The 13,036-nt window shown below is 35.3% G+C and overlaps 1 protein-coding gene across 10 annotated transcripts in view; it reads right to left on the bottom strand.

The window, feature by feature from the left end:
* The window catches only part of RBBP8 (RB binding protein 8, endonuclease), a 103,884-nt gene that overhangs the window by 29,426 nt on the left and 61,422 nt on the right, over positions 1–13,036 (bottom strand). For 6 of the 10 annotated variants that reach the window (XM_046671593.1, XM_046671591.1, XM_046671601.1 and 3 more), the window contains 4 exons: positions 11,781–11,847; positions 4,869–5,044; positions 2,306–2,410; positions 107–204 (listed from right to left, as the gene is read on the bottom strand). In XM_046671593.1, the coding sequence (XP_046527549.1) occupies positions 107–204; positions 2,306–2,410; positions 4,869–5,044; positions 11,781–11,847 (446 nt within the window). The remainder of the gene's footprint in view (positions 1–106; positions 205–2,305; positions 2,411–4,868; positions 5,045–11,780; positions 11,848–13,036) is intronic. The other 4 variants (XM_046671595.1, XM_046671598.1, XM_046671597.1 and 1 more) reach the window with 4 other exon arrangements.

Below are 13,036 nucleotides of genomic sequence, written 5' to 3'. Positions count from 1 at the left end.
AATGATCTTTGGAAAAAAATACTTTTTCTCTTGCTCAATTCTCTAAAAACTGACCTAAAAGGACACCAATTAATTCACATTAACACCAAATTCAACAATTACTTACAGATTCTTCTTGAACACTAAGTCCAAGTGTTTCAGCAACAACTGTAGCTAAATTAAAAGATGATTTATCAGTGGGATAACTGCTTGTCCCATGTGCTTCTAAGTAAGAAGAAAAAACAATCACACAATTGTAGCAGCTAGATGTATAAAAAAATACAAAAAGGAATAAAAGGCTCAAAGAACCAGTTTACAAGATGGCACTAAACAATTTTTTAAATTCTTTGCAAAAAAGCCCAAAATATTTACTATAAATGGCAATAAGTAGCAGGTATCTAGCGTCTACACTTTCCAAACTTTTTCAGCTAAGTTTTCTACTTCTTCTAAGTGAACTGAATGCAAGAGGTAGATTATTTTTTATTGCTAGTGAAAAAAAATCATAAAAATAAATGGGTTTATTGTGACCTAATATATAGCATGAATATCAAACCATATTTATAGTACCTTTCATGAAAACATACTTTGTGGGAGAGATTTTCAGCACTGCATAATTTCCAAGTTTTAAGCTAACACATAATTATACAGAAATCACCTATGTTCATGTATCTTATAAAGTTTTATGCATTCAGACTTTCAATAACTCAGCAAGTACTTATGGAGCACATACTATGTTCCAGGGATTATGCTAGGCACTGGGTGAAAAGAAAAGGTACTTGTCCTCAAGGAGCTTATAGGCCATAGTTGAAACAGAAAGGTAAAAAGGAAAATTGCAATAAAATGTGACAAACATTATATAAAGGTATATAAAAAAGGGGTAATTTAAAAATAGAGAAAGGACTCTTAATCTGCCTTGGGAAATCGAGGAAAGCCAGACCAAGTGATGCCTAAGAGAAAGGGGAATTTGACAGTCAACTGGACTGGGGGCAGAGAAGGATTCTAGGCATGTGTAAGGGTCCACACATGTGAAACAAGACTGCAGGTTCAGGGAACTACATGTGGTTCAACTGCTGGAAACCAAATGCAAAAGATACAGTAGCAGCAGGACAGAAGCCCAGATAGGTTGGTGAGGTATCAGATTATCCTAAAGAGTTAAAATTCATTCTGCAGGCAATGAAGAGATTCCAAGGTTTTTAATAGAGGACAGATGCAATATTTGGGTTAAAAAAAATAATTCTAGCCATGATAGGCTGATGGAGCAAGAATCAGTCACTAATAGGCAAGAGGACTAGTTAAGAGTACCAACACAGTCTGACGAGAGACGCTGATGGCCGAAACTAGGAAAATGGGGGTGCAGAAGAATACGCGTGACAGATACGTAGGAGAAGCAATCAATAAGACTTGGAGACTATCTCAATATGAGAGAGAGGAAGGAGGAGTCTAGGGGTGACTCAAAGTCTTTCAATTTAGGTAACTCAGAGAGGTAGCGTTATTCACTGAGATTATAAATAAAAGGATGAGAAGTAGGTTTGACACGACAGTTTCAATTTTAAACATGCTGAAATTGGAGGATATCCAGGTAGACGTGTTCAACAGCAGGCAAATCCACTGGTTTGGAATCCAGGAGAAAAGTCTTGGACAGAGATATAGATTTGGGATTTATTATCGTATAGGTTGTAGCAGAATACTAACTCTAGGTGAGCTTCCTCCAGAAAGAGATAAAAAGTGAGACAAGAAAAGGCCCAGGACCATACACACTGGGGACAATAACATTTAAAAGAAGAGAAAGAATAGCCAATAAAGGAAGATGAAAAAAGTACAATAAGAAGTAAGAGAACCAGGAGAGTGGCACCACTTCAAAAAAGAGAGTGCTCCATAATGTCAGGTGTCATAGAAAGGTCAAGTAGGATAAGGAGCAGGAAACAGTCATCAGATGTAACAATCAGGAGGTCACTGATGACTTTTGTCAGAGCAGTTCTAATGTAATGACTGAGAACAGAAAGTGCGAGAATGTGTTCTCTTTTTCTCCCCATTCCCTCTCCCTCTTCTTGCCCCTCCTTCCTCCCTTCCCCTGCACAGTAAAGCCTTGTTTACTCAAAATTATTAGCAATTTGTATTTATATATATGGGTAGGGGCATTAATATGAATTAATAATAGTATAACATTACTTTCCAATATGAAAAAGACTGCTAAACAATTAGTAATACAAACAAAATTATATGCAAAATATTTTAACATATTGTCTTATTCAGAATGTTGGCCCCTCTTAACCCACCAATAACCACAAATTTTAAACTTATAAATTAATCTCAATATCTTGCTTACTAGCCATTGGAGACTGACTTTGATCACAAGTGTCAGCCACTAGAGTTTCATTTTCATTAGGCTTTTGTTGTAGATGAGTTGAAGATTTTGGAACTTTTCTCAATTCTAAGGGAAAAAACAAGAGATATTACATATAAAAAATCATGAAAAATATTATTTGGATAAGCTAATACAAATCTGTCTTTTTGCATGAGAAGTGCCATTTTATTGATAAAATTTCAATATTCTAATAAAAAGTTCATCTCTTTGGTTTCATTAAGAAACAAAGCTGAGGGGCGGGGGGGCGGCCCGTGGCTGAGCTAAGTTCGCGCGCTCTGCTTTGCTGGCACAGGGTTTCACTGGTTCGGATCCTGGGCGTGGACCTGGCACCACTCTTCAAGCCATGCTGAGGCGGTGTCCCACATGCCACAACTAGAAGGACGCACAACTAAAATATACAACTATGTACTGGGGGGCTTTGGAGAGAAGAAGGAAACATAAAAAATTGAAAAAAGAAACAAAGCTGGAAATTACAGGGGAGAGAGAGGACTAGAATTTGTACACAAGTTTCTTCGGACCTAAGTCTCCTAGAATTGTAATATTTTAACGTATCTTCTTTTCCTTGTGTATTTGTTGCAAATCAGTAGGTTAATTTAAAATGAATACTGCATCATACAGCTCTACAATCTTCTGGAAGGAAATCCTGAAATATGCTTTATCATAAATCATTCGAGTGTTTAAGGATTTAATTCAAAGAAAGCCAAAAGACACAGCAAAGGGAAATAGACTTTTACCAATTATAACTTGAAAATGGTATTAAAAAGCGCTATACACTTGAAAATAAACAAGCAAGGGTGGTTAGAAAAGAGAAAAGGACTAATAGTCATTAAATCAGTTTTAAAATAATTTGCATGGCTCAAAAGTTACTTTATATTTTAAAACCAAAATTTCAGATTTCAAGTAAAAAGGATCAGAACAAGACTAAAGCAGACAAATTAAGTTTTTAAATAGTTATACATTATTCTCAATCAAAAAATAAACCAGAAGCATTTATACTGGATATAAAAGACTTTCCTAATAAATTGCTGTGATTTGTTTTTCTGGCTATTCCTACACATGGATTTAAACATGATCTAAATTATGCAGTTGCTCATCTGTGGTGATTCATGTCCTGTCTGCAGCAGACTAAAAGGCCAATGAGTGTTCAATTCTAGATTCGTGATCTTAATTGTACTTTAGCTCCTAATTACGTGTAAGATTTTTAACAGTTCTTCTGTTTTCCACTAGATGGTGATGCAAGCTCATGTAAAATGGGGGAAAACTGTGTCAATTTTCCAGTAGGAAAGAATAAGATCTACTTATTTTTTTAAAGGCATAGCTACTGCCAAATTTATTTGCATTATAAAAACGTCTCTAGGACTATACACCCCTTCTCCCCAAACAGTTTAGGTTAAAAATTAAAGTCTTTACCATTTACTTTAGATCAACATTAAAAGGAATAATCATTGTATCATGTCACATGATACATTTCAGGGCTACATGAAAAGGTAGTTCCAAAGCATTTAGCAGAAATGGTAAATTGGCCTGGAATTAGAAATATGCCACTGATAAGCCATCAAGCAGATACAATATAAAGCCATTTCTTGATTACCACCAATTGCTACAAATTATAAAAAAACAAGAAAATAGTCAAAGACAGCTCCAATGGTGGGAGGAACCGCAGGCAAGACCTGGAAAGTACAAAAGTTCAGAGCCAAGAAGATCCATATCTGAATTTTGACTTACTTATCTGAATTTTATCTACTTACTTGACACATGTCTCTGAGTGAGTTATTTAACCCTAAAGAACATATCTTTCCTCATCTATAAAACAAAGGTGCTAATAGCTACCTTGCAAGCTTGTCATGGAAATTAAAATACAATAAAATGTACTCAAATCACTCAGCATAATACCTGGCGCAGAGTAGGTGAAAATTAATGTTAAGTTCCTTTCCTGTTTCTTTCTATCCCACTCCAATATATACACATAAGAATATTTTTAAAATGAAAAGAAACAAGACTATTCACTGTAATTATAAAATGCTGAGCATGTATATATTCAGATGAGCGATACGTGTCTATACATAACACAGGCAGAAAATGCCTTCCCAGTCACTTCACTAACGGAAGTTAAACTCACAGTTGTAACATAAGTAGCCTGACAATGACTATCTTCTTTCCACTAGATTGAATAACATAAAAACTAACAATAGGGATCAGCCCGGTGACATAATGGTTAAACCCATTCCACTTCGGTGGCCTGGGGTTTGCAGGTTCAGATCCCAGGCACAGATCTAGCACTGCTCATCAAGCCACACTGTGGCAGTGTCCCACATAAAATACAGGAAGACTGGCACAGACGTTAGCTCAGTGACAATCTTCCTTAAGCAAAAAGAGGAGGATTGGCAACAGATCTTAGCTGAGGCCCAATCTTCCTGACAAAAAAACCCAAAGAACAAAAAAAAAAACCTCCCCCCAAACCAACAACAGACAAATACATTCTTTTTACAAAACCAGATAACTGAAGTACAACTCCAACCCTTACCATCTGTACACAGAGAGTGTTCCAGTTTAGTATGTGTTTGTTCTATGTATCGGACATGGAGGTTCTCCTTTCTCCGTAGCCGGTTAATGCCAGAAAAGGAAAAGGCCGTTATTGGTGAATCTGGAATAGCATTTTCCTCAGATTCAAGCTCAGTTACTTGATGCTGCTGGTCATTCCTAGAGGAAAATAATGACAATTGAAAGAAAACTAATTCAACAAATATTTATTAAAACATCTTCATATAGTATGGAGCGACAGCAGAACACAGGTATGAAGCTGTAGAGAGAGAATTCCTTGCATCTAATGCTTCCAATCTAAATATAAGGATTAGAGTACCAAGTGGGGAATATTATTGTGAGTAGTAAAGTACAAGGTGTGGTCAGTGGCACCTGAGGTGAAATTAAAAGGATTTCAAATGGCAGAGAAAATCAGCAGAGGATCCACACAGTTTGAGTCAAGGCAGGCAGTACTGTGTACTTGTCTTAGAGAACGGCAAGCTAGGACTACAGAAGGAGAGCCTTGATTAAGTGTGCACATAAATAAGAAAACAAGAAGAAAGGAATTACGGTTTTAGAGCATGGAGGTAATGCGATAATCTAGCTGCAGTGTGCAGCAGACCGACTAGGACAGACAGAAAGGAGGCAAGGAAGTCAATTAGGCAACGGGTGTAACAGTCGATGCAAGAGCTTCTGGGGGGCGAACTAGGATGCTGAAAATAGCTATGAAAAGGAAGGGATCAATGCTAAACACTGTGGTAAAAGAATGAACACAACTCGGCAAACAACAAATATAGGGTGATATATAATGTTAACACTGATAACTACCAACATCTGTTGTGGGTTTACACTGCCGGGCAGTGTTCAAAGTGCTACACCTATCAGTTTAATTACCACAACTGATGAGGTATTATTATTACTCTCATTTTACAAATGAGAAAATGAAGACACAGAAGTTAAGTCACTTACTAAAATAGTAACTAACAGAACCAGGATCTAAATCTCAGCAGTCAGACTCCTGGGACAATGTTGTTAACCATTCAACATGTTATCCTTAGTGTAGACCATGAGACTAACGACTGACTACAAGGATTCAAACTTTGACTTTCCACCACTGCTTCTATCAGCCCCCGTTCCAGTCCACTCTCAACACGTCAGCCAGAACAGTCCTATTAAAACTTAAGTCTTATTATGTTACCCCTCTGATTAAAACCTGCCACATTTCCCAGTTTTACTGAAAACACAAATCAAAGGCCTTTCAATGATTCACAAGGTCCTACACGATCTGATCATCCCCTCCCCCTCCCACCTCTCTGGCCCCTGTTCTTTTTATATTCTACTCCAGCCACACTTGCTTCCTCGAGATTCCTCAAATACACCAGGCATACTCCTGCCTTAGCTTCTTTGTTCTAGTCCTTCCATCTTCTTGAAATGCTTATCCCCAGATATCACATGGCTAATTCTCTCATCTCCTTCAAGTCTTTGCTGGAGTTTTTCTCATCAGTGCCTACCTTGAACATGCTATTTACAATTGAACCCCCTTCCCACAGGCTAGTAATAGGAGTACTTGTTATTCTACTCTGTTTACTTTATCCATGGCACCTACTGCTGTCTAACATAGTATATAAGGGATCTGTCAATTGCTCACCCGCCAGAATGTAAACTCTAAGAGGATAAGGATCTTTGGTTCACTGAGGCATCACAAGTGTCTACAATAGTAGGTACTTGGTAAGTGCTCAATAAACAGCTGCTGAACGAATGAATATGAGAGATTCCTAGATTCCACTAAAAGAAATAGATTTGTGCTGATCTGGGCATACGTTCTTGCCCAACTCAATTCAGGACTAACGGCACCTAAAGATTGGATTTGGATTGAATTGTGGTTGACAAAAATAAAGTTAATGAACTCAGTTGACTTCTCCATGTCAGATCATTACTGACCTATTTGCCAACCAATTCTCACCAGTCTGTCAGGCATTTACGGTTTACATGACAGAACTAGTGTGTTCTATTATACTCATATCGACTTTCAATACTATTTCCAAACAAAGAATAATATGAGAATTTTAAAAACTATGACCAACAGATTTAAAAAAAAATTAGAAGATAAAGATTAATTTTTCCTAGCATAGATTTGTATCTTAATTTCCTGGATAATATCAATATTATTTGTGGTCTATAACCCTATATTCAATACGGAGGAAAATCTTTAGAATTAATATCCAATTTTTAACCTCTCCATACAATTCTACTGTCTTATTCTGGAAAAATAAAGTAAACTAAGGTCATATGAGAACGCCTTATAAATTAATGAAGCGTGAAATCTACCTGACCAAGCTTTAACTAATCACGTCACAGCCCACCTACCTCTTAGTCATAAAAATTCAACCTGAAGCATGAATGAGTGACAGAAGAAACTGATTTCCTGCCAGAGTTAATCTAGAAGTAGCTGGGATAACAACACAAAAACAAAACAAAACAGAAGTTAGCTCTAACTAGAGTTGTCCAAACTACGTAAACAAGTGCTAGCTTTGTCCTCTTTTGTCCTTTGTCATAAAAGGGGGAAAATAACCCAAACCAACTTCCATGTGTTCACCAAATTTCTTCTTTAAAGCATTAGGGCTCACTGATTTTCTGAGAAAAGCTTAAAAAGTTCACACCATGGCTATTGGTTAATTATATACACTAAGTCATGTATCTCCTTCCACTTTTCTTTCTAATGGCTTGAGAGTAAATTTTTTTTGGGTGTCTGTTTTATTTGTAGGCCTCCCCTTAAATTGCAGTGAAAACCACTTCAGTTGTTCCTTTTTCCAAAGACTTTATATAAAGATCCAGGGTTTCCCTACATAAAGAGCCTGTGAAAAAGTTTTCAACATTCATCTTTTCTCCTGCTAAAGGAGAGATCGAAAGAACCTTATTTCCAGTTAAAATACAATTCAAACTTAATGAGGCAGTTATAGCCATCAAGTTCACTAACCATTCTGATTTTCAAAAAAGGGAAGGAGACGTTTCCCTAAAATACAAACTAGTGAGTCTGATGTCCTGAATCTCTTGGAACCAGTGTAAGTTGATTATATGAATAATTCAAATAAGACATTTTTAAAAATAGGGCCATTAGGCCAGTTGTTCTGAGGACCGCTTTATTGAATACCTCGCTCTCAGGAAGGCATCTGACAATGATTCTCTTGATATCTTCTTATTGTAAACAAAAAGAAGAAATACCAAACTCGGTATTAATAGAGAAAGATAGACTCCTAACTCACTGAATGATATCACACAAAAAATTATTATTAACGAAGGAAATCTGTAGTAGTATGCCTCAGGGTTCCATCCTCAGACAGGTTTTAGTCAACATTTTACTTATGATTTTGATGCAGGCCACTGATAGAATGTCAAATTTGTGGAAGACACAAAGCTGAGAATAAAACCTAACCTAACTCATGGCAGGAAAAAAACAACACATAAAAGACCCTCAAAGGTTGGAATAATGGGCAAATCTAACAAAATGAAATAGAACAAGATAAATGCAAGATATAAGCCTTACTGAGTCAGAAGAGGAAGAATCCTCTTCTGGCACCACTTAGGTAACCTTCTGAGGCTGTTTCAGCATAAAATTAAGAAAGGGTATACAAACTGCGAAGTGAGGCAAACCTGGGTTAGAATTCTGGGTCCAACACTTTCTAGTCACACTGGGTGAGTTATTTAACCTTTCTGAGCCTCAGTTACCACCTATAAAGTAGGCATGGTACTGTACTTTCCTACTTCCTTTTTGTAGGGAAGTTGTGAAAAGGATAACGTATGTAAAGATGTAATCCAACACCCAGAAAATAGTATTTAATCAATAGTGCTATTACCTTAAAATGAAGGAGTAGGCTAAAAGATATAAGGTTTCTTAAACAACCTACTATGAAGTCATGACTCTGACGTCCTGTACTTTTATCTAAAACAAGTCTACAAGTAGAGGATAGAGAAGACTTTGACTTAAAGGGTCTAGTTAGCAGCAAACCCAATAAGGAACCACCAGTAATACATGTATCTTTTGACTACATTAATATAAATAAAGATACAGAAAAATGGAGCGGGCAGTATCGCTCTATTGATCAGACTATAACTACAATACTGAGTTCTTACTTAAGATACTGATAAACTAAAACATTAAAGAGAAATAGTACTTTGAAGAATCTTAAAGTAATGACACGAGGAACAGTCAATTAAGAGAGGATATTTACTCTAAAGATAAGACTCAGGAGGGCCCTGATAGTTGTCTTCATGTAAACAAAGGGCCATCAATTATGAGAGGGGTATACTTGTTCCAGATGGTCACAGAAGGCAAAATCAGAATCAACAAATATAATTTGTACCTAGAGTGATTTCTACACAAATTTAGAACTTTCTAATAATTCCATCTCACTAAAATTAAATAGGCTTGGGAAACAGCAAATTTGTACTAGAGGTGTCTAAACAATGGTTGTTAAAGAAGTTATACAAGGAATTCAATTTAGAAGAGGATGTTGAATGAAATGAATCCTACAGTCCTTAAGTGTATACACGCCTTTGACTTTCACACACATTCATTTCCCAAAACAAAAAGGGTTATAACCTCAATACCTAGTTTATTTAATTATGTGCTTTCTGTAAATGGGGTTATAAGTAACCTATATGTACACTTTATAATGGCAAATTTTTACTGAATAATTTCTTACTATAGTGTCTGTAAATAACTGTCCTACCATACAAGGTTTCTGTAACGTCAAATCCAACTCAGATGAGTTAGAATTACTGCATTTAACAAGCCGAAGTATAAGGCAAATATTTTTTCTAAAGTTGAGAGGAATTTCAGGCACTAATAGTATAATGTTACAGTACTATAGGTATCCAGAGGAAACTGGTTGCCTTTACAAGATAATACTTGCTATTTTTTTTAACTGCCAAGCAAAGAAAATTTGTTTCAAGAGAACAAACTATAAAAGAAGTTGGCTCATGGGAATAACAACTATCATATTTCAGAAGAGAACCGAAAGACACAATAGATGACCTCTTACACTGTTCTAAGGCATGTCCTAAATAAAACGTACATGTTCTGAGCTCATCTACATGATTAATCTTCATTGTAATTTCAAACTTCAGCTTTTACTTCTTTTCTAAAATATCAGTGAGCTTTAAGAGGAAAAATCTGTGACTTTGAGAATACTAAAAATAAACTAATTCTGATTGGAATTCATATTTTTGCCAAGCAAATGACATTATCTAGTTTCAATACACTTTAAAGACCTTGGTTTTTGAGGCATTCACCTACCTAATTCCGTATTAACCTCTACACATTCGTTATCTTATTTATCTTTGGTATTCATAAATATCAAGGTTGATATGTTCAAAATACCATAAGCTAAATCACTTCACATAACGTAGCTCAATGCATGTCAACAGTTATCTGAAATCTTCAGATCAGATGTGATTCAGAATTTAAATTTTTTCTTAAATAAAGGATAATTCAGAGCATATACAGGTTACTACATAATTATTTCCAGTAGAACCTAAGGCATCATCCTTTAGTCAAGCATGCTGATATTTCAACAGCAAAACATAGCAATGCTCATACGAAGTGACACAAATAAGGACTATAAACAGCATCTTGCCAGATGAGGTGAGATTAGGCTGTAACATTTCAAAAAAATCTTTTGGGTTTTGAATCATATATAAGAGATTGTGGATCTGTGTCTTGCCTCACTTCACTACAGAGCTTGAGTAAAATCAGAAAGTGCTGACATTTTCATAAACGTTTTGCAACCTGTCTGACCCCATAGACTTCTTTCCTCATTTGACTATTATCCCCCTGAAAATTCCCTTTGGTTACCAATATTCAGTAGACTGATCACATGAGAGGAATATCAAAATCCTATTGGACATTCACTACCTAAAAGTATACTGTAAGGATGTTAATTCCACTTGTGAGACGTGTTTATACATAAGGCAATAACTATTCTAAGCCAAAATAATATGTTACACCTGCTTAGTTTACCAAAGTTTTTGTACATGTCCCTCAAATGCAAAGGATCTTTAAGAACCCTATAAAACCATTACGACTATCCTGAATCCTAACTCAAAAAATATTACACAAGCTTTACATAAATGGGAACTAAGAGCTGGCCATATCTCTGCTCTGCATCAGTCAGGCCATACCCAGAAAAATAGATTCTTTTTTAGATTCCACTGTTGCGTAATGGAAAGCACAGAGGCCTCTGCGTCAGAAGATAGCAGACTGAGTGATGTCTTACTACCTACTAGCTGTGAGACCACGGCAAGTTATTCGACTTTTGTGCGCGTTGGTTTCCTCATCCATAAAGTAGAGATAATAAAATTACCTTAAAAGAATCATAGTGAGGATTAATAATAAATATGAAACACAAAGAAGAGTAACTAGTACACAGGATAAAAGTTATTATTTTTATTCTTTAAGAGAAATGGGGGGAAAGGAGAGAGGAACAGATGGAGAAGGAAGTTCTCCAGGCCTGAGAAGTGTGTAGAAGGGAAACTTAATCAGTTTGCTTTTATGAAGCTTCTGGGAAAGGGCTGAAAGAGAGGTGACAAAAACCAAATATTTATTTGAAATATAAGTATTTTAATAATTTATTATTTATAATAGGTTATAAAAATTAAAATGCTTTAAATTAAAATGTTCTGATACTTTACATATTCATGCACTAACCTAAAAGATGCATATACATTCTTCTTATATCCTCCCAAAACACAAAAACATAGCCATTTTCTTTGTATCTTTTTTTGCAGAACATAATAATTTTTAAAAATGAAATCTGTAACTCAACATATCTTTACAGTTTGTTAGCTAATTAAGATGAAGAAAGAAAAATGGAGGAAAATACTCAATTTTCTGCTACAATTTAGGAAAAATACTTACTCAATTTTCTGCTGCAGCTGTTCAGAAAGCTTTTTATTTTCTTCCTGTAGAGTATTCTTTTCATTCACTTAAATATAATGTGAAAAAGAAGGCACATATTACAGCTATATTAACATGTATATCAGGCTTTTTCAATGATTTCCACAATTATGAAGAAATTAGGATTTCTAATTCTATGTCATAATATTAGTCAGGGTTAATGCTACTGTGCAAAACTAATTTGTTACTAGGTAGTGATTAATACATCTTATGTTGTGCCAGTTCCATGTAACTGATTAACTGACAATTTTATGTAATGCTTGTGGGCAAAAAAGAGTACTTCACATACTGGGGAGTATAGTCTAATTATTCATATTGAGGACAAGAAAGCATTCCATCTGGTTACTCAGTCCTACTAATTTCAAATACCCTTTTAGTGAGAGTCAGTTATCCTGAAATAAATCTGATCATAAAAGAAACATAACACTATCAGTGTAACTTTTATAACAAGCACTACTTAAGACAAATTTTCTTCCTTAGTCATATTCTATGTTTCATGAATAATTATATTTTCAGTAAAATGTAAATATATCCACTGAAGTACTATAAATTTGCTGAATCTACCTTAACTAAATTTTCCTATCCATCGTTATTTTACTTATAAAGCAGAAAACCACTTTGGGGCTATTATTTCTGCTGCAGCCAGCTCAAAATTCTTATCAATCCTTAGTATGATGTCAGTAGTTAAGCATGTGTTTTACTCGGAGGACTATATCCAAGAAATCAAGTCATAGTAAATACAATTAACCTTTACCAAAGAAAGTTAATCATATTCCAAAAATTTGTTAATAATTTAGTGGTTTACAAATCTAAACATATTTCTTACGTTGAGTAAACAAAAATTTTTTGACTATTTACAATATGTGAGATAAACTACCTCCTGTGGAGGATCTAAAAAACCTTAAGATACAGACAATAACCTAAAGGAAAGTGCCCTCTAATAACAGACAAGATGTTACATAAATATGTTTTATACAACTGAAAGTGACAAGGGCGTTACAGAGGTACAGATAAAGTACCAAAGGAAATTCTAAGGAGAAAAAGGTTACTTTGGGCCCTCGAGAAAATGAGGAAAGGATTCATCAAAGAGAGGACAACTGAGCTAGTCAGGTGACCATTCTATACAGAGAATTAATGAAACAAAGTTAGAAAGATCGGGTATCATAAATGGTAGAAAGCCTTCAAAAGCAGGCTAAGATATCTGAATATTATCTTAA

Source organism: Equus quagga, chromosome 9 (genome assembly GCF_021613505.1).
Source record: "Equus quagga isolate Etosha38 chromosome 9, UCLA_HA_Equagga_1.0, whole genome shotgun sequence".
Lineage (NCBI taxonomy): Eukaryota > Metazoa > Chordata > Mammalia > Perissodactyla > Equidae > Equus > Equus quagga.
This window is presented reverse-complemented; position numbering and strand designations above follow the sequence as displayed.